At 37.9% G+C, this 23191-nt stretch overlaps 1 protein-coding gene across 3 annotated transcripts in view; it reads left to right on the top strand.

The window, feature by feature from the left end:
• The window catches only part of LOC124631946 (centaurin-gamma-1A), a 233700-nt gene extending 211040 nt beyond the window's left edge, over positions 1 to 22660 (top strand). For 2 of the 3 annotated variants that reach the window (XM_047166589.1, XM_047166590.1), the window contains exons 4-15: positions 2738 to 2879; positions 3281 to 3415; positions 4510 to 4637; positions 13770 to 14297; positions 14548 to 14713; positions 15053 to 15256; positions 15798 to 15973; positions 16480 to 16591; positions 17051 to 17168; positions 17485 to 17604; positions 17885 to 18107; positions 18896 to 22660. In XM_047166589.1, coding sequence (XP_047022545.1) covers positions 2738 to 2879; positions 3281 to 3415; positions 4510 to 4637; positions 13770 to 14297; positions 14548 to 14713; positions 15053 to 15256; positions 15798 to 15973; positions 16480 to 16591; positions 17051 to 17168; positions 17485 to 17604; positions 17885 to 18107; positions 18896 to 19324 — 2481 coding nt within the window. In that variant the 3' untranslated portion in view covers positions 19325 to 22660. Of the gene's footprint in view, positions 1 to 753; positions 817 to 2737; positions 2880 to 3280; positions 3416 to 4509; positions 4638 to 13769; positions 14298 to 14547; positions 14714 to 15052; positions 15257 to 15797; positions 15974 to 16479; positions 16592 to 17050; positions 17169 to 17484; positions 17605 to 17884; positions 18108 to 18895 lie in introns of those variants that run through there. The other variant, XM_047166591.1, reaches the window with a different exon arrangement.
• The last annotated feature ends 531 nt before the right edge of the window (positions 22661 to 23191 follow it).

The following is a 23191-nucleotide window of genomic DNA, read 5'->3' as shown; positions in this document are numbered from 1 at the left end:
AATTGTATTACAGTGCGGTGAATCTCTTTAATCCTTATAATTCAATCAGCAAGTCATATTTAGATGACTAGTTCATCGGCTTACGGTCGTTCATAAGGTGATCTTTAATTAGTAGGTTATTGTCTTTATGTAGACGAAAGCATCAATTGATTTTCGCTTCTTATAATTACATCATAAACGTAAAATTGTGTTATGATTCTCAAATAATGTTTTTCTTCTAAATTGTGTAGGTACAGCATCATCCATAAAAAGTGATTTTATCAGAGTTGGTACCCCAATAGCCGAAATCGATGACGTGTCGAAGCTACCTCTATTGATGCTAACAGCAACCTAAGGCCATGTACTATGTCGTACATAATACGATCATTATACATCGTTGATATAAACCAATAATTGTCATCATTCATACATCATAACTAAGTACTAAAAACTAACTTCATTATTTTCTAAACGTTATTGTTTTAATTATCTCCATAATGCTAATCCTGATATCGGAAGGCCAGGAATAAAGCCAGGAATAAAGGCTTGCAGTGGTTGCATTGAAGTTGCACTCAATGTTTCTGTCTCTTTTTGTGGGGAGCGAACAGGGAGAGGGAGGGAAATGGAAATAAACGAAGGCTTCGCCGCCCAAGCTTGGAGCCGCCCGCCCGCCCAGTCGCCATCAGAGTGCCGCCCTGGATACACAGTGTCGCTTTCCCCGATCAACTTTTTTAATGTCATTGCACTATTTAAATCATTAAAATGTATTAATGTTATTAAAACTGTGAATCATTAATTAGTGGTTACTATAGAAAAGCGACTTCTTCTCATGGATTGGTAAGAATATAATTATAGAACTAAGTTTAATATTCATATCATTTAATTTAATAATCTTAACATTGACAGGAATATTATGTGTGAAATACGTGGAGGTAACGAACCTTCGCCGATGTTAACGTTACTTTGCACTTAATGCTGACTCCCTGTACGGTACTACTTTTTTATGGCAAATGTTATGAGTGGGTTCACTATCAGCATATTTTATACATACCTATATAGAGTATAAAGTTGATATTCTCGCATACAATATTCACTTGGATACAAATATCGTAATAAGGTTTTATGTGTGTCAAATTTATGTCATCAGCAATATAATTTCACGCGTCGTTTAAAGTATTTCACATATTTTGCGGGCTGGGTGCTACAACCTTCGCTTCCAAATTTCACGGCTATGATTTCATTATGACATGCAATCTACTCATAATCCTGTATTCGTTCGACGTTGATATAAATAAACATCTCATTCAATGAGACCTCGATTATTAGCGCGCACGTTTGTTATTTTGATGCAGCTATCTATTCCTGATATTTTCGATAAGATTTGGCGAATGAATTATGAAAGTATGTATGTTTATTCTAATAAATGCGTACGTCTGCACTAAATTATGCGTTTATTCTGCAATATATATTGGCATTTTATACAACATTACGTTAATGCTTTCGGAATAATACTGCGATTAAGTAAAACGACCGCAATTTTTTCGTTCCCTTTCTAAGCGTTGGAGCGAGAAATAAAGGGGCTATTTTAGTCTTGTCCTGATATAACAATGGACTTTATGAAGTGCTTAGTTTTTAACGCATACAAATTGCTTTCTGTAAAACAAAGGAATATTATCCTGGGGAGGGTGGAGTAGTTTTTCCAAGGTTTTTCCTTTCGTGTCATCGTCACGCACTCTGCCGCCGGATGACGCTCCTCATGCCGTCGATTGTTGTTCAGAGGAAAGGGGTGACACCCTCCCACGCACGCATCTTCATTCAAGTGGAAGCTGAGTTAGTCATACATTTTCTGCTGCCTAGTCTACATGACAATAGAGACGTCGTTTACGGATCAGCTGTTTGCAAAAAATATGTAGATTAGACAAACACTAGTCATAATCACATACTAATGAGTTTATTCATAGACTCATGGTGTTGAAAGACAGTGGCTACCTTGCACAATTTTTTTACATAAATAGGACAAAGCAAAAAACATTTGTAAATTAATTATAATCAAACACCTCCTTATACACACGTTTTCAATTATGTCGTTCATTATGCTCATTTCATCATTACAAATGCTACAGTATTATGCAATTACCTTGTCCATACCACATGCATTATGTTTGCAGACGCAAGTATCACATAACCCTTCCGTTTTAAACCCTTACGACTGCACGAAATTACCCCACGTAATTATTATGGGTCCCCGTTGAAGGGCGCGGTTTTTCTATACAGATATTTCGCAACAGGGTTATTTTACGTTAGGGTCTTTCTTAACCTAAGGTTATTGGATTACCTACTGTAATGCAGTTTGCTGTTTTGGCCATATGGCGTTCTACTCCAGGTTTGAATCCAAAAATAATATAAACTTAATGTTTATCTGATTAACTATACCTACTTGGTTGAACAAATTCTCTAAAAGGCAAAGTAAATCTGTCGGCTTATAATTATAATATTATTGATTTTACCAACAAACCAAGGTCTCGTGAGGGACAAGGTGCGGGTATTTATGTTCATCAGTCCATAATCGAGTTGCTTAGCCCATAAAATATGCAGAACAACTTAAAGTCTTTGCTAATTTTCTCCGAAACAGGAACGGCATTATTAATTTCCGCTTAAGTAATTTGACAAAACATTGAAGGAAATTGATTTCAAAATTGTGTATTCTTATCAGGTTTATTATGGAAATATGTTTATGATATTTTATCTTTTGTTACAGTTTACGGCTTGGGTGGATGCCGTAATTTTCGTGTTCAGCCTGGACAACGAGATCAGTTATAATACGGTGTCGAACTACTTCAATAAAATGTCCCATTATAGAAATTCCGCAGAGATTCCGATCATATTGGTCGGAACCCAAGGTAGGTTTATTGAGATGCTCACCTTGCTCCAGATATCGCTCCATTTCATTATCTAAACTCACTTTCTTTAAACCTTATCGGGGATATAAATATAATGCTTTTACTTTTAATTGAATGATAAGTTAAACGGCTTTTCCTTATTGTTATTTACGTATCTTTAATTACCTATTTTTTTTTATTGATAAGGGTTTACCGTCATTGATAAAGAAAAACTTGACTTCAATGGCAATTCTTAAAATAGTGCAATAAATTAGACGAAGCTAACAATTCATAAAAATATGAAGTCCAATTATCAGAACGAATTTCGGACACCAAAGACGTATATTATACAAAAAATTAACATAATTACGTACACGCGTCCGATAAACTATTTCCTATTAAATGATTGGTTGCTCTTCCAGATGCCATAAGTGAAAGTAGTCCACGCGTGGTAGACGACAACCGCGCTCGCAAGCTATCGAATGAACTGCGAAGATGTTCTTACTACGAGACTTGTGCTACGTACGGCCTGAACGTGGAACGAGTCTTCCAAGACGGTAAGTGTAACGATCTTAAACGAACATTGAATATTTATTTCGGATGATGTCAGCTCACGTTTTTCTACAACAGTTTTTTGGAATGTTTCTACCGTTGGTGATTTACATAAGAATTGTATACACTATAGATACCTACTCATAGAGGATCTGTGTTATATTTGTTTTTATAGATTGCATTCGTATTCGTTAGAATAGAAACAAACTGGTTTAAAAGTTGGGCGTTTAAACTTAGCATGCACATTTTATGCTTGCATAGGATTATTAAAACTAAACAAATTGTTTAATTTTAGATACAGCAGCTATTTTTCTATACGATTTATAATAAAAAGTATTCACGTTTCAGTACATTGCTGTTTTTTTATCAATCGGAAATATGTCAAAACACTCGACCGATACGCTAACTTTTATCATTTTAAGAATAATCTTCCTATCTGATACACATCCTCTTACCTATAAAGATATAGATAGATCAACTTGCTTCATAAAGTTCAGTAAATTTTGAAGTATTTCCGTAAATGATATTAAACATATCGGCTATTTCACTGATCGAGATCGATAGAGAGTTATAAAATTACATAATAGAGATTTTTTATGATCGCATCGTCTCGCGTGATGCTACGATGTGATGAGGCTACAAGCGTACTTATTAACTAGTCTGTGGATCTCGTTTCGCTTGCGGGGTGTTCTGGCGCACGCAGTGGCAACACCGGCCCCCAGTCGCGCGGTCGTTTAGTTCGTTCTCGTTCGTTCGTCGCCGCGACATCGCATTGTTTACATTTTTTTGACGTTTTTATAGCGTCGTTTGTGTGAATTTTACGTTTATTTTCAATCTTATCCTGAATGGAAGGATGGAGAGAACACTTATTTTTAAGACTAACATGTCACCTATATCAAGTTTGAGGCGTCGCAGCTCGTGCTACAACATACAAAGAGCTGAGGAACGCGATCGTAGGAAATCGTCTAAATTTGAATGTGCGTGAAAATGTTATTGTTCGATTGACCGTTTAGATCTAGTTGTCGTGCTTTTGGGATATCGGAAATGTGAAAGTTTAAAGTGTTGTGGTGATTATATTGGTGATTGTTTTGTTTTGCAGCGTGTCAGAAGATTGTGGGCACTAGGTTGTCGGCTTCCTCGCAATGCTTGTCCGGGGGTTCCAGGCCTGTGACTCCACAGCCGTTAGTGAATTCGCCAAGCCACAACCACTCAACATTCCTTTACAAGGTAATTATCGTACTATTACTTCCGAGCGTTCGCCTGTATTCGATAATACAATTGTTTTATCAATGTGGTATTATATCTATTGACTATCTATCTAGATCATGATCCTTTAACAAAACAACAATTCTAAATTATTGAGAAACAATCCATAAAAATAAATCAAAACCCTCAAAAAACTGCTAGTACCTATCTCAAAATAGTGAAAAATCTCACATAAAGAAATTCACCAACTATTTTTAGTACTAAATTACCACATGTAGCTATTATAATCCAAATAACACTTGGCTATTATGCAATAGGATGTTGTTACAATTTGTAGTACTACAGCAGCCAAGCATAAATCATAATTAAATTGAATTAAGGAGCAAAAAGGCAGTAATTGATATGACTAGTACTAAATAGACATCATGGGCAGAATACAATGTGTGAGCCATATAGCAAAGAGACTCAATGACAAATAAAAAAAATAACATGTGTTTTTTATTTTTCTTTGCTAAACATGTGGCTTTGCTCCCAGAGTTACTGCAGTGGCCAGTATTCCAGTATTTATGTTCTTTTTTTAATTTCCTTATATTTTCTTGCTAAAGAGTCCATACAAGAATAAATATTTTATGCAAATAATTATTAAGGCATACAAAAGATTAGATTGCGGTACTAGGAAATATATTTTCCTTCTATTATTTTAGAGATTATTGAAAAATTGCAATAAAAGGAATAAGATATACATATATCACACTTTGATAACTTGACTTTTACTTTCAACTACATTGTCTATGAGAGATCAGTAGATCATTTTCTTTGTAGATAAATGATAAAAACCTCTTTTATACATTGATGCAAGTTAACAGCCAGTATTGTAGGAGTAATAACTAGTATTTTACTGTAGAACAATAAGAATATGTTATGAGGTCCCATGAGACTCCATAATTATCTTCTCTATTAATTACACATGGCTAGATAAGTTCTATTGACAGCCTGGGGTATGAGTAAATCTTATGTGATATGCATAGACAATGTCATAGTTTTACCATAATATTATGGTACAATTTTAATGATGCAATCCATCATATTATTTTATGATGTTGCAAGTTCATATTAAAAGGTTATCAGATATTTTAATAATAATGTGTCTTCGTTTTAGTTCAAAACTCTATAAAATTCTTGTAATTATTGTCTCTAAGTGTAAGTCTTACAAAACAACTTACAGGCAAACCCCCCGGGACTTTGATTAAATTTTTTTTTGTAAGTCAAGAAAGTAGCACCAACCATTTTTGTATAGTTTTATACAGGACTTCCTTAGTTAAAATATCAGTACCACAAAAATTATCTATCATGAAACTTAGTTTTTCTCATAATTTACTGCAGTTTAAATACCTAGACAGAGAATTATGTTCGCGCCTCATTAGTTACATTTAATAGTTTAATTATATGCTCTACTGGCAGCATTGGCCATTCAAAAGCCGGACTTAAGCAAAATATTCTTTTATTTTTATTATTTCAATGTAAACATTATTTACTCCCTAGATAATTATTTAGAAATTCAGCAGGAGAAACATCTATTTGTTCTCCTTTATTTGTAAATCTCCAGTATGGTATAATTTAGGTCATACTGTCCCCCTTTCTTTATCTCCATAATATGTCCACAATGTAGTATTTCAATTACTAAGTATGGATGACATTTATTTTATACTTTTAATAGCAGAATATGAATTTAAATTAAGTAAACTAATCAGGTAACAACTTTTTGTCCATCAAGTGATAAATCTTACAAAAATATTAATAGCAGTATTAAATCTGTAGGTCAACATCTGCATTTCAAATGAAAATTATTATCAGTAAAATAGTAATAGAACTGGCTTTGTATCAGATAATGTCAAAGTAATATACAACCACTTTGTTTCCTTGATTGAAAAGTTATTTGCAACTGGCAACACATTGAGATGGCTGTTGGCCTTTTCAAGACTGGCCATAAATATTATAATGCTGGATAGAAATGAGGATTTTACCTTTTATAATAAAGTAACCGTTTCATTAGCACTATCATTAAATAATCTATACAACTAAACAATAATGGTTAAAGATTTGCCTTTGTGTATTATAGAAGTTATATTATCTTATCTTAATACAGCACTTAGTGCATTGAGCGATACGATTCGAATTTGAGGTGAGTAGGACTGAAAGGAAAATTGTCCGGGTAACTGGGTTGAGGAGGTCAGATAGGCAGTCGCTCCTTGTTATTAGACTGAAAGCCGACCCCTAACATAGTTGGGAAAGGGCTAGGCAGGTGTTGAAGAGGACTGAAATGAAAATGGGTAGGCAATCATAAAATAGGCTATATTTTCTTTTTTCATTCATACCAGATACATTTAATAATTTATTCTTGAGGTAGGTCATGGTCCATGGTCAAAGATAGTGTGCAATTAATTAATAGTTCCTATTCAAAGCGAAAATTTATTCTAGGATTGTAAACATATTGTTCGTAATATTGGCCTCAGGTGCACTGGCCTATACAGAACAAAAGCATTGTGGAATGTTTAACGTCTAGTATGAACAAAATGTGGACATTCTAGGCAATAAATAATAACAAAACAAATATGAATTATTCAAGCCAATAACATAGGAACTATCCTTTTGTTCTTTATTTAAAAAATGAACTGCATTTATTTATTTTATCTATCTATGGGCGATTCTCTGTAAGCTCGTAATCGGCTGTCCGGACCGATTTTTTCAATAAATAGTTTAATTCTTATTTAAAAAATCACATTTTATGAAACTTTAACCCGGAAGCTTCACGGGCCCTTTGTTTTTATAACCATAATTACTTTAATTTTTTTTCTATATGTTTTAGAAGCTCGAAAAATACAGTCCCCTGGCTGTCCCTTTCACTGCATTCACACCTAGAAATGCGATTTCCGAAAAACTTGATGAAACTACATTCACTTGACAGTTAATATCACAAATAAAAATAATGAAATTATATTATTTTCGTAAAACAAGCACTCATTACAACTTTATTCACTTTAATAAACTCCTGTAAACTTTGTCCTGAGAATTTTAATACAGTCCCCTGCCAAAAATTTAAATCAATATTTAAAAAAAACTATAATATTTTACAATCGTTTTATTAGTGCAACGAAATGCAATTGTTGTGAAGTTGGCAAACTTATCAAATGCGGTAACGATACGCCATTCTGTTTAGTGTTAGAGCGTCATTCGTGAGGTGAACAAGCGTTTGGGCCGCTACCACACACAGGCCTCTGGTAAATAATTGTATGTAATTTAATTACATAAATTATCTCTATTTATAGTTAATTGTTACATTATTTGTGCCTTAATTGATCGGTAGGTTCTTAAAAAACTATAAGACATCGGTTTCATAAATATTGTGAAATTTAACTGAAATACACAGTCCTCTGGCAACAGTCCTTTGCCAAAAAACGCAACAGGGGACTGTTTAACAAAACAGGGGACTGTGTATTCTGCGTATTGGTTTAATAGTTTTCATGAATTGTTTGTGTAAATTTATTCGCTAGTCTCTTTTATTAATTTAAGAATCAAACTATCATTGCATCGCATTATTTTTTTCCTTTATGAACTTGAATTATATTACACAGGCTGATCGAACGCACGTGATATGGCTCCTAAAAAGAAGAAGCTATTCCGAGAGGAATTACTACAAAAAAAGAGAGAAGCAGAGCGGCAAGAGCGACTGCCCTATCTGACCTCCACAACTCAGTTACCCGTGCAACCGACTTTTTTTAACGACGCTAAAAATCATCAAATGACCCCTTCCGCTGCGGGTCAGAAGCGGTGAAGGAGTGTCAGACTTTTACTGACTAAAAATCCGTCGTGTTCCGTCGTAGATCTTTAATGTACCAGGGCCGTGGTAACTCTTTCGTACAGTCCCGCAGCCCCAGCGGCCCTATGCTGGGCCTCGCTAGGGTTGCTGACATCAATTTGAGGAGCGCATGGAACTACGCACGCCACCGACACGGGTCTGTTGTCTAAAAAGACGCAGGAACGATGAACCATCTGAACTCATCGCCCACAGACCACGCCTACGGTGGCCGGGAGTCGTCTCGCGCAACCCGGCGCCCGTGGTGACTTCCTGGTCCAGCCGGAATGAGAGATGCGAACTCGCTGTCGTTCCGCCGCCTACTTTTCGAGCATGACTGCTTCGCAGAAGGAGGCGACGGCATCCCATTCCTCTCGCCCCGGACCATGGCATGTACCAGGGCCGGACGCCGTCGACGAGGATCCGGCGGTGTCCTTCCCATGCAGGGCAATCCTGGACTGTGAGGTCCACCGTGTCCTCGAAACTGTCCGCACAGTGGTGACACCCGGGCGCCACCTCACGACTGATTCGATACTTCCCAAAACAACCGTGTCCGGTGAGGACCTGCGTCATGCGGTAAATGAGGGCGCCTTGACTCCTCCCGAGCCACTCCTCAAAGAGGTCCCCACTATGGTGGCGTGCCCTAACCCTGTATCCCTTAGTTCGACTGGTGTTAGACTTACTGGCTTCTGACTACCCGTAACGACTGCCAAGGATGTTCAATAACAGCCGAGACCTACAGTCTAACGTGCCATCCGAAACACAGTCTCTGGTGAACGTACATACAGAAAAGTTGCATTGGTACTTGCCTGACCTGGAATCGAAGCCGCGCCCTCATAATTGACAAGTTGGTTCTTAACCCACGAGGTCCACCACGACTTTTTCGCCGGCGACGTCATTGGTAAGCAGTTGAAAGAAATGGGTTATCAAACCAAACGCTCAAAATGGCGAAACACGTCTTTGTATAGTTCACAGCCACATAGACAAGAAGCTCAGCGCTCTTCATACTGCTAACATATTAACTTACAACAATCACCAGGAGTTGCTGGAAGATCTATGTTGCGACGTATCTAGATCTATGTCGTGCCATGCTTACGGTAATAAAAACCCGAAATATATGGCTTTTGATCATAGAAAAGTCATAAAATGTGGGTTTCTGTTCACATTTAAAACAGTCCCCTGATGCCTCAAACAGTCCCCTGTCATGATTTTTTGGAAAATCGCTAATAACTCGGAAAATAGGTACAAATTCAGTGGGCCTCCTTGTCTAACTAAATAAATAGTTAATTTTCTTTGGCATAGGACTAGGTTTTTTGTCAAATTTAAAAAAAAATTGCCAGGACAGAAATTGTATGGAGCTGAACGAGCTTACAGAGAATCGCCCCTATACATATAAATAAAAATGAATTGTTGTTCGCTAGTCTGATTAAAACTCGAGAACGGCTGGGCCGATTGAGCTGATTTTGGTTTTAAAATGTTTGTCGTAGTCCAGGGTAGGTCTAAACGGTGAGCAAATAAGGAAAAAATTAAAAAAGTATTGTGTCGTGTGTTTGTGACTTACTAAATATATATGCCTCCAATAATTAGGCGGTACGAAGTTCGCCGGGTCAGCTAGTAGTTAATATTTAACAATCGTGACGTCTGAATTCTTATATGTATTCGATTTTCAAACGCAATATCTAATCTTCTGATACCACTATCAGAGTGTAATCTTACCTATTGCGTAACGTCTATGTAACTGACCGTTCTATTCCGAATACAGAGAGAAAGCTTCGAATTTTGTCTCTCATGTAATTTTATAATCTATTCAATTTTCGTATTATATTATACCTATTTGCGGTGGAAGATTTGTTTTGTAATATTTTTTGACCAGAAATGTCGAACGCTAGGTCGTTTGTGATGTAATGGCTAAATTGTTGACACGCTTAACGTTATTTTGAATTTAGACTTTCTAGGTGCCATTAAGTTAATATGTTTTCTTGTTACTCTTTTGTTTTTCAAGCATTACTTTTGCAGCTCCAAAAGTGCTATTTAGTTCCAGCTTCGTTCTTACTAAGCTTAAGCTTATTAAGTCCATTGAGCTTAGGTTCTCACTGCTCCAGACAGTATACCATTGGACATGCATATTAATTAGTTACATGCATAAACATCCCGACGTTAAAACCATCTGTACTTCATTGCAGTTTTCATGTAACTTATGAACTCGTGAACCCTGTCCGTGGTACATTCAGCATGGTAGCTTAGAAAAAGCATTTACATAATGAGTAGCATAAAATATCATAACAAACAATTGTGTCCTTATCATCACCATAGGTAAGGCATCAACTGCTTATAAATGTTCATTTCCCATCGATTTTGAAAAGGAGCCTACGCCTACTCAAAAACTCTGGCCTATTAGATGATTTAAATCCTCAGCTTACACGGTCAAAACATTAGGGCGATACTTACAAGTCTATTGAAGACACAACCGAACAGACGGAAGTATTGCCAATTTTATGATTCAAGTCGACATACAGTACACAATAGAAACAGGTGTTCATAAACAAACGTTTTGTAGTTAGTACTTACATAATTTCGTGTCATTCAAAGGTGTGTCATAAGTTGTGGTATTTCTATGGCCATAAATCTCGCCAAACGTATTTTAGTCAAACTAGTTATTGATTGTTTCAAGGCTAATGAAGGCATGTAGGTGGAAAATATCCTATCTTGTTTTTGAAAGTAAAAAGTGAGGATTATCTATTTTGTTTTATTCTGTTCTTTTTTATTTGTTGATAACGGTTAGTGGGAATCAATGAATCATTATCAAAGTGCACTTGATTCAGTACATTGTGATATTATCGGTGTTTACCCTGTACTTACACTTAGGTTTTTAAGTTTTTCCCCAACTGAAGTGAATGATAGGTGCTATGATCTTACAAAGTACATGTAGCCATACGACTTCGTCTACTACAGTATAAAATTCAGATTTTGGCTCTGGTAACAATCATCAAGTTGCATTTTATTTCAATGTCTTAGAAACAAATCTTTTTCTTAATCATTTTCCTATCGTCTTCCCAAATGCGACCAAGGTCTTTATAATTGGAAGTAGGTACCTACAGACCTTTGTTATCAATTGGTTTCCTGTTCGCTTTGCCCTTCACGAATAGTTTATTGAACACAATTAAAACAAATAGCCGAAGATCTAATAAAAAGACAATTAAGGTTTTGGATCTTCCTGTAATTTGAATAGCTATTGGAATTGGGAGTTCTATTTTAAAGGAAGAACTAGTAAACTCGAAGCTAACCAATTTAGACTGAATAAGCAACTTCCATCTAAATACAGAGTAGGTTTCCCATCTTTCAATGTAAGCCTGAAAACTTGATCGTTTATATATATAGTGTGATTGATTCACCTTTGCATCGGAGAGCACGTAAATGTCGGTCCTGCGCCTGATCTCTCTCCGGTCGTGTCGGATTGCCGTCCCATCGGGCTATGAGAGTGAAGGAATAGGGAGTGCACCTGTGTCTGCGCAAATGCTCGTGTACTATAATATGTCCTGCGCAGCTGGCTGATCTCCTTAAATAAGAACAGCCACCGTGGCCGAAATCAGCCGTGGACGCCATTATTATTATACCTAGTGTGTTCTGTTTATATACAATATCGAAGATCTAAGCCCAAACATCACAACATTGCAATTAACTACTGCGTTTTTCAATGCACCAAACATCATTGACTCACACAAAGTTGCAGTCGCATGTGAATTAGCTTCAATCAAACACAATGCGATTCAATCGATCGCCACACATATACATACAAACTTGTTTGATAATCTCAATGATGTCCACTTCCTAAATTAGGTCAACAATAACTTATTGTCCTGTATTTAGTACTTGTGACGTGGTCGTCGCTACCGCTTGTGGTTTGTGAATCACAGAACAATAAAGTCTAGGCAATGTTCATGTAAGCTGCGCGTCAGTAAGGTGTCGTCAATTGACGATTGCTTGCATTTACCTGGAAAACTATCTTAAGTTTGCAGATAAAATGTATTTGGTGTGCATTAAAAATGGTCCTTTTTAACCACAAGAGCTCGATGCTGCGTATCTATTTTAGCATTGAAGAATTTGATAGACAAATACTGCAATTGGTCCAGGCGTGTTTGACTAATCACTGAACAAACAAAACAAAGATCCCGACGAATTGAGAGCCTCCTCCTTTTTGGGAGACGGTTAAAAATAGTCGTGGCTTTGTTCGTTTGTTCTAAACTTCGATCAGGGTCTAAACACATCTAAATGATGCTATAGTCTATAATGGATAGTAGAAGACCTTAAAGGTACAGGAAGAACACATCACCTCCATAAAGATAGTTCACACAGTTTATTTGTATTTTTGTCACTCAATGACGCCGTAACTACTGGATAATAGAGGAAAATTGTACTTAAACGTAGGATGTAAAGGTACGCTTTGACTGGACCGCAACAACATAACACTTATAGGTGATTGTCAGATAGAAAAACAACATTAAAAGCGGCCTCTGATAATGTGAGCAACCTAGCCACGATTTTTATACTTTTCACACGAAATTCTAGCCACCATCCTCAGTACTTTTCCTCTTCTCGATCCTTAAATTTCTGATATCATTGTTCTTGTTGTTTCAATGATGTCTCTCCCATTACTTTTGACTCAAGCCTACCTTTCACTCTCTTACCTCTTTCATACAATCCATCCATCTCTTTAGTTTTATTCTTTATCTGTATCCTCCATTTATACTCGTCACTGGCTTAGTCACGTCATTCCTCCTCATTTCATCTACAACGATTAAACCTATTGTTATTTAATCAACACGAATTCAATAGGTCATGGCTAGTTATCCTAATAATAATTACTATCATGTGAGTCACTGACTAATTCCATATACGTCTGAATCCGTAGGAAGCCATTATTTTGCCGTATAAGAAACTTGTGCTATCAACTGCCTACGCTTGAGCTCGTTCTGACATTGAATTATGTAAAAGTCTTGATAAAGAAGTGTAACTTGACATACATTCTGTGTTACGAAAATTGTTTGTTAGATTTTAGAGAATTTTCTTTTTCTTGAAGAAGTAAATGAGTTTTGTTAGGTACTTAGGTGGCAGGTAAATAAATATATTCTGCTGAAATACACTATATAAGAAGAAAACATCAGTTTTCCCTTTTGCATAGTACTTTATTTACAGAAATAAACAACAGAATTTATAGTTTACGCCCCGAGTCCATAAAAATATGTAATTCCCAATATTAACAATATTATTCATCAACTAATCATCATCACGTTTTCTTTCAGGACTCTTTACCCCGCGGCCATCACACTCTATCAGCCTCATCCCACCACTTACATCGAGGCGCCCAATCCTTCGATGCATCCTCAAATAGCAGCGGAATCTCCTCAACGCACGTCGTAGAAATACACAGCACGAATGGCTCAGACACGTCCTCCCGGTGGGGCAACTCCCTCGGCAGCCACGGGTCTTCTTCAGGCCTCGTTTCTATAGCAACGGAGAATAACAACGTCAAGTTCACAGCTCCTCACTGTTTAGATAACCTACAGCCCCCGAAAGAGTCCAAGGATTTGCCGACTCCTTCATCAACGCCAACGACGTCAAGAAAGTCTCGAAGGAGATCGAATCTCTTTACCCCCTCCAAAAAGGGGGATGATCGGTTGAAGAATGGGGAGTTGGGGTCTGGTAGAGCGATTCCTTTGAAGCAGGGGTACTTGTACAAGAAGAGTAGTAAAGCTCTGAACAAGGAGTGGAAGAAGAAGTATGTGACGTTGTGCGATGATGGCAGGTTGACTTATCATCCCAGTTTACATGTAAGTTTCATTACATATTTTGGCTTAGTTATACGTAACTATCTTATATTGTATTATTTAGAATGGTAGAGTGGTAGAATTTTTGGTATTATTTAGAATTACTGGTCCTCCTACCTTTGTTTCATAATTTCCTTATACTTTCTCGACGCACTTTTGAATTTAGAACAGGCTTTTTTTCATTTATCACCAACCTTCATGGTAAAAAAAAATAATGAAACAGATGTTTACTTACCATTACTCTTAATTCCAGGACTACATGGAGGATGTGAACGGCAAAGAGATCTCACTTCAGTACGTGACGGTGAAGGTCCCGGGACAGAAGCCCAGGGGTTCCAAGTCTATCATCACGACGGTACCCGGGTATAATGGGTACAGCAGTCTCGATATACACGATAGCATTGGTGGACTGTCTATTGGTGAGTTGGCTTTGAGTAAGTTAGATAATAAGTACATAACTAAATTAGTTGGTTACTTTAAATTGCAAGTTATTTGTATAGTGAAAAATGCGTACGTTTGTAGATTTCATAGGACTCACCCAGGTCTTGCAAGTATGTCGACTGAAGAGACGTATACGTTATTGAGCTGCTCTGCCAATAGGGAAAGATTTTTCATTCCTAAGATGACTCAAACATTATGCCACCTGAGATAGTCTATTTTAATAGCAAATCAAATAAAAGATTTATATTTTCTAGCTTTACCTGACAAATGCTTACACATTGTTCGCTTGTACTCAACTGAAATGCTTCTCTCCTCAGGTTATAAAGACAAGCCAACCCGTGCCACAGACAAAGCATTAATGTCAGCGTTTGACACAATGAAGGAGCCCGCCACCAGCCGTCAATCCCTCGCCTCAGAGCCCGAACTCGGATCCACTAACGGACAGGACAAGGATACGCCGCATGTTAAGAAACGACATCGACGCATGAAGAGTAGTGGCGTTAAGAAGGATGGGGATGAAGGTCAGTAAAAAATTGAATGATTCAATTTTTGTGACTGTTAATAGGTGGTAAGTTTGACCCCATATTTCAACAAGTTTGAATGTTGATTTGATTGGTCGTTGGTCTAGTGGTCGCAAGCGCGACTGCTATAACTGAGGTCTCGGGTTCGATTCCTGGGTAGGGCCGAAATCGCTTTGTGGCTTTTATAAACGTTCACAAAGAAGCCTGTAGTCTAGAAGCCCGTCTTATCGGTTTGAGAGTGAAAGAATAGTGAGTGCATTTGTGCTGTGCACTATAATGTCTGCGTAGCTGGTTGCTCTCATCATTGCATTGAAAAACTTTTCTTATATTATTAACTTATTCATAAATTAAGTTGTGGTGTGTTCGAGTCTTTTTGATTCGATTAGATGACCTATTTAAGGTAAGCTTCTCCCAATCATTAGGATCGCACGCCTTGATGCAAGACTTGGAAGCCAACCTAATGATTTTTTTGCTGTTGTTACCTACTACTGATGTAAAAAATAACTAATATGCATATTAATAATACTTATTTCCTCCTCAGACGGTGAATACGCGACCTCCTGCGAGTTCACGATAGTAAGCCTGGACGGCAAGCGCTGGCGCTGGGAGGTGTGCGGCGCGGCGGGCGGCGCCGGGGCTGCGGGCGCGGCGGCTGCCGAGCGCGACGCATGGGTGGCGGCCGTCGAGGCGCAGATACTGGCGGCGCTGCAGGGACGGGTCAGTAACACTATCTATATCTATGCACATAGAAGAAAGTCGCGTTAGTTACACATGTTATAACTCGTATGGCTGAACCTTTTAAGCTGAAAATTAGAGGGAAGATAGCTTAGACCCAGGAGAAGGACAAAGGATAGCTTTGGCACCATCCGGCGTCGGGACGCGGGTGAAACCGCGAACTGAAGCTAGTATATATAATATTATATATATATACTATTTTTATCTTCACTGCTATCTCAATCTGTAAACAATGTGCCTATTGTGTTTTCGAACAATATGCCTTAGGGCCTTCGCTGCGTAAAAGAGGCACATAGCGCTTTCATCAATGCTGGTTTCTTGTCCTCTCATAGAGCAGCGTAAAGTGAGACGGTTCGGTAGCATACGCTTGTGAAGCTGTTTGTACATAATGATTGAGCTCTCTACGCTGCCCGTGTCCGCTACACACTGCGCATGCTGTAGATACACCTTTCACAGCTATTTTCTAATCCTATACATCTTACCCACAGACGTCCCGCCAGCCCATGCCGACTGGTGCCAACTCGACAGGCGACGTCCGCGCCACGCAGTACATCCGCAGGGTACACGGCAACGACAAGTGCTGTGACTGTGGCGCTGCAGGTAACATACTAATAATATTAACATACAATACATAAATTGGCAAATACACATACAAATAGATCTAAACAGACATATACATAACATACGTGAGGTGGGCATCCAAACATTAGCAACGAGGACTCCACTTTTAAATTCAATTTAAATTGGATTCAATTTTAAAAGATTATTTTATAAAGTATAATAAGGAAAACAGGTTCTAATCGAGTTAGAGCTATAAACAATATGTTAATAACGCAAATATTGAAAAAAAAAAACTAAATCTTGTTCTTTCCCACGATTACATCCCATTTATTTTCTTAAACAGTTAATTTCTTATGGATAAAAAAATCCTTAAAAAAATTTGTATGTAAATTAAAAAAAATATTTAAATATTTTTACTTTCCGAGGCCACAAAAATGCAAAATTTTAATGTGTATATCTAAAACATGCTATAACTGAACGATTTATTTCTTACTTTAGATCCAGACTGGGCGAGCTTGAACCTAGGCATATTGATCTGCATCGAGTGTTCGGGCATACACAGGAACCTCGGCTCGCACATATCGCGGGTACGATCGCTGGATCTCGACGAGTGGCCGTACGTATTTCTTTCTTAATAATACATAATCATCATAAGAATGTGCATATTTATCGGTAGCTATACTAATACTATTACTACATAGCTACTATTACTTAAAAAAATATTGTTTTTTCCGTAACTACTGAATCGATTCTAAAAATTATTTCTCTGTTTAATTTTACTATTCCCAAATAACATAGGGCATATTTTATTCGGGTATGGGTACTAAGTTTCCTTGGATGAGGGTGAAACCGTGGGAAAACGACTAGTTCTTGAATATAAGGTTTCAATAATACGTACAAAATCATGAGAAATATGTATTTTTTCGTCACAGATTGAGCCACGTGAGTGTCATGGTGTCATTAGGCAATGAGCTCGCGAATTCAATATGGGAGGCTGATCTCAGGGGACACGTCAAACCCATGGCCACGTCTAGTCGAGAGGAGAAAGAGAGGTAAGAACTTTACAATTAGAGTGATGTGATGTATGTGAGTGAACGATATGTACGTACGTACCGACCAGTGCTCATACGCCTGCATGTGAGGGTGTGAACATGTTAACGTACGAGTGCGAACACATGAACGTGCGAGTGCGAATGTGTACACATGCACGTGCCAGTCCGAACACGTGAAAGTGCGAATGTGAACACGTGATCGTGCGAGTGCGAGGACCAGAGAGTGCGAGCGCGTCTGTCGCGAACCAAGTCTCATCACTTTTAAACCTTTGTATTCCAGGTGGATCCGCTTGAAGTACGAGCGTCGCGCGTTCCTGAGCAGCGAGCCCGTCGCCACCGGCACCGAGGCGCTGCGCACGTGCGGCGCGCGCGGCGGCGTGGCCGCCCTCGCCCGCGCGCTGTCCGCGCCCGCGCGCGCCGCGCCCGCGCCGCACGACCGCGCGCTCGCGCTGCGCGCCGCCGCCGCCGCCGGGCACCTCGCCGCCGCGCAGCTGCTCATATGGGTCAGTACACGTCATGATCCTGCCGCGCTGGCCAGGTAGACACCACGGGCGCCGGGTGTCGCGTGATGACTCCCGGCCACCGTAGGCGTGGGTCTGTGGGCGGTGACTTCGGGTGGCTCATCGTCCCTCTGTCTGCTTAGACGACAGACCCGTGTCGACGGCGTGCGTTGTACCACGCGCTCCTCAAAGAGATGTCAGCAACCCCAGCGGGGCCCAGCAGGGCCAAGGCCTGCCGGGGCTGCGGGTTGTTCGAAAGAGATACCGCGACCCTGGTACATAAAAGGCCTATGACGGAACACGACGGTTTTTGTAAGAGTCTGACACTCCCTCACCACTGCTAACCCACACGGGAGGGGTCATTTGATGATTTTTAACATCGTTAAAAAAGAAAGAGTACATTTGATGCTGTCCTCCTAACCAATTAACGTAAGGAGATTAGCCAACTGCGCAATAAATATTATAAATACACAAGCATTTACGCAAACACAAGTGCACTCACTATTTCTTCACTCTCATAGCCCGATGGGACGGACTGAAGAGAGATCAGGCGCAGGACCGACATTTACGTGCTCTCCGATGCACAGGTGTATCAATCAACGACTTCCAGACTCCGGACTGCTTTGTACTTTCTAAAACCCACAAAGCGATTTCGGCCCGACCTGGGAATCGAATCCGAAACCTCGTGCTCAGCCGCGCTTGCGACAGCTAGAAGCAGTCACTCAACATTAATTTAATCCCTTCCGTAACAATTTCAAACAAAACACTTACCAATAACATTCTATTCACAGCACAACGGCAACCCGAACTACCCGGACGCGGACGGACACACATGCGTGTTCTACGCCCGCGCCGCCGCCAACCACCTGTCCGGCATCCCCACGCAGTACCCGAAGAACCTGCAGCTGACCTGCCCCCTGCACCCCGCGCCCCCGCACTCCTCCGCCCCCAGCTCCAACACCAACTCCACCAGCTCCAACTCCAGCACCAAGAGCTCGCTCAAGAACCCCGAGCCTGAGTGCAACTGCATCATCTTCGAACTCCTCAACGCTCAGAGCGCAAGTAAGGCCCTCGTCGAACTCCTCATCGGGCTACAGAACAACCAGTACATGAATGGCTTCGATCACAACGGTGCTAGCTTCGCACACAGTACACTGGGCCGACCATCGCTAGGCCCCAATCTCTCATTAACGAACGGAAAATGCGGCAGCGTAGTATAAAAACTGTTTTCTTATCTAATTGTCGATTTTGAATTAATGTTGATATTTGTGACTGAACGTTGTTACCGTTAATGGTATATTTATACTTAATTCAATCACGTGCCGCAGTTTGGTAATGCGTGAAACAGTTACGTTAGAATATTCTAAAATTATTTGTTGATTATTCAGTTGAGTTATGCAATAAATATGTTCAAATATTTATTTTGTGATATGCCTTTTTATTTCCAAATTTGTTTTATTACAATTTTGATAAATATGAGAGAGATAAAGTTTTTGAATAGCCATGAAAGAGGCATTTAAGTTTTCGTAGTTTTAAACACAATTCTAAGTATATAAATTAATGTGTATTTACGAAACTGCGGAACAAATATTTTGTATAATACATGTAGTGTATTAATATGTAAAACGTATACATATTACGCACGACTGACGGTACATTTGACGTAATCTCTGATTCTTACATGAAAAAAAAAAAAACAGATTTCGCGAAATTTGTTAAAATTCCGTGTCTGTCAATTTAAAAAAGTTAATTAAATTAGACAAATTGTTAGCGTAATTGAAATTGAATTATGTAATTTTTGAAGTGTCATGCTTAGTTATTTTCACTAGGCAGAGATACTTGTGGTTTGAGACACTTATTAGGATAAGAAAAAAATAAGCAGCTCTCATGTGGATTCACCGAATAAATATAATTTAAAAAAATACTACAGGTATTCAAAAATATATGATATCTTATTACAGTGATAAATTAAATATATATACAACTTATATTTTTCCTAATAAGTGTCTCAAGTCAAATCCGATATTTTTTTCATTACGTATTACATATCCGGTGTTGATAGTTCAAATTTTTAATACAATTTTTTTCTAGTGGCGTAGTGTAGGTACCAATTGCATTTTAGGACCCATCATTTTAAATAAATAAAAAAAAATACTTACAATAATTATATTTTCCCCCCATAATTTTTCACATAGTTAATATTTCAAGTGTACTGCAAAGCTGTCTATATACAAATATTAATCTGTATGTGTTTATTTTCTTAATGTCTATAGTTACAATAGATTTAACCGTTACGGTGTTAAACCGATAGTGTGCTACCGAAGTTATATAATAGCGAATTATACTAACAGGCATACGTAATTATATCTAGAACAACTAGTCGTATGATACGGAGTTAGTACCAGTTAAGTACCGACAGACTAAAATTATACGGATTTTGTTACATTCTCACCACGGACTTTGCTCGTGCCGGATCTACGGATCTTGCTCGCGCCGGATTTACGAATTTTATTGTTGGGATTCTATCAAAATTCGTGTAGTGGATGTTTTAATATAGATTTACAAGCAGTTCATTTTGTAAGGTGACTGGGTGAGGTTAATATAACAACATGGGAGTAGAAAATTTAATTTTACTAATTACTCGATTTTACAAACAACTTCTTTCTTTTTGGGAAGTCGATTAAATATTGCCAGTTACCTTATCACTCATGCAGAGAGGCAGCAAAAATGAATCGATCTCACAGATAATATTTCGTACGTGGATCGAAATAGCATTTTTTAAAATTAATTACAATATCTGGTATATTATTTACTTTAAAAGTTATATCAACCTCACCAGTTACGTTAACACCAAGGTACTTATAACCAAGTTTCCATGAAGAGTCACAGTTTAGCATAGATGTTATACTAATCGTTTAGAAGCGAGATCTCAGCTCAATGCTATTTGTAGGGTATAGGATAAATTTAGTCGTAACTTCTCATGCTTTACCCTAGAGCCTATGGGTGCGTCCGTGGTTTTTTAACGAGAATTCATTTTATTTACTTTTTTCTACGAAATTTCTAGGCATAACATACAAAAAATAGTTTTACTTTCTAAACTATAAAGTTTTTTTCAATATTAATGTCATTTTAAGACATATTTTGGAGTTTCTTAATGTTAAAGAACCATGGACAATTTAACATTCCAATTTGTAAATTATTGAGCACCCTAAGGCTAAATAGTCGATGTGATAAACTCTAGGTCTCCCTTAATAAACCAAAATGTACTGACCCTTCTGTGCCTATTTTTAGGTAGTACGCTTCTCGACCATAGTCTGAGAGCTCTAAGCTTTTAAACCACGTATGCATCACAAAGCTCTCAGACTATCGTTCTATTTCCAATTTGTAAAGTACTTCATTGTATCGCGTTATTAGAATAGTGGACGCACTCAGAGACATTTAATGGTTACTTAGGCCGTTTCTTCGTGCAGAATCTGTCACTAAGGAGTGACTTAAGTAATCATTAAATGTCTCTGAGTGCGGGGGTAAATCCTTTTCAATGTTTGCTTTCGGTTTTTGATTATATTTTGTAATTTGTTGGAGTTATTTTTCGACAAGTTTGATTGACGTTACGAATTATTATGGACTGTAATTAAACGTCATTTAGAATCAAATTTGCTGGACACAAGAATTTTGATGAAGGGAAGAAATGTATTTCTGTATTCATTCGTGAGGCCAGTCTAACTCGGGCATAAATTAGGAGAGTTTATCAAAGGAAATAATATTTTGTGTTCGCAATTTGTGGTACAGCCAACAGGACTTGGCCTGTAAAGATTTTGAACGTCATGTAAGCTAACAAAAAATATTTATTGATTTATTTTTGTCTGCCAATTCTGTCTACCTGAATATTTTTGCTAATCGGCTGTGAATAAGCCTTTAAGCTATACCACCGCTGTTTGTACTAAAGATTTTATTTTCAAATTGTTTTTGAAACCAACTTTTTCAACAAAAGCCAAGAATTAGATTGTATATTTTGAACAGTGATCGAAATTACTTGGCTAACTCTAAGAGGGCTTTGTACAATTAAATCTAAAATTTAATATTACTTATCTATTCGTTTACTTAAAACGTTACATGTCTTGTAAATGTTACTTATTATAGAAAATTAATTCATTTTATTTTACATTTACGAAAAGTAATGAAAAATTAAGTTCTATTTGTACATTTAGCAATTAAAATCGTTTACCGACGCAGTATTCGACACATTTGTAAAAAAATCACATTAGAATTTCTGGCACTCTGTATAGTGTATTTTAACTTTAATTTATTTAAGTCCTCTGTTGAAATTTTATTAATAATTTTAAATTATGTTATGTTGCGTTACTTGATTCGCAAGTTTATTAAGATTTTTTAAAGTTTTTTTTGTAAATTCTTTTTAGAAGCCAAAGAGCTTAATTGTAAATATATCGTATTATGCAGCTATGCGTTTGTTAGCTGTGGACAATTCTTTCGTTATTGTAATTTTTAAGAGATCCGTTAACGTTTTTTCTTGTGAGAATAAAATGATAAGGACGTAACTTGGTTGTTTTAATTGAATTACACCGCATCATCACTGCAATTCACAGGGCCAATGTGTGCATTTGGATCGAGGGCCCTTTTTGTAAAAGCTTGCTTGCTTTGCACACAAACCCAATCACTAATCTTGACTGGTAACAAGTGATTGATGATATCAGACATAATTCCAACGTTTTCTCAACGATATCTATACTAATATTATAAAGAGGAAAACGTTGTTTGTTTGTTTGGTTGTAATGAATAGGCTCAAAAACTACTGGACCGTTTTAAAAATTCTTTCACCATTCAAAAGCTACATTATCCACGAGTAACATAGGCTATACTTTATCCCGGTACGGGCAGTAGTTACCACGGGACGCGGGTGAAACCGCGGGAAAACGGCTAGTGCTATATAAGATGCATAAAGAAAGTTCATAAATATCTTTACATAAGTTACATTGGTATTGGTACTTACCTGATCTTGAATCGAACCCGCTCCCTGGTACTTGAGAGACCGTAGGTTCAACCACTTGGCCGTCACGACTTTTCGCTAG

Source organism: Helicoverpa zea, chromosome 7, assembly GCF_022581195.2.
Source record: "Helicoverpa zea isolate HzStark_Cry1AcR chromosome 7, ilHelZeax1.1, whole genome shotgun sequence".
Classification (NCBI taxonomy): domain Eukaryota; kingdom Metazoa; phylum Arthropoda; class Insecta; order Lepidoptera; family Noctuidae; genus Helicoverpa; species Helicoverpa zea.
Note: the sequence above shows the minus strand (reverse complement) of the source record. Positions and strands in the feature narration are given on the sequence as shown.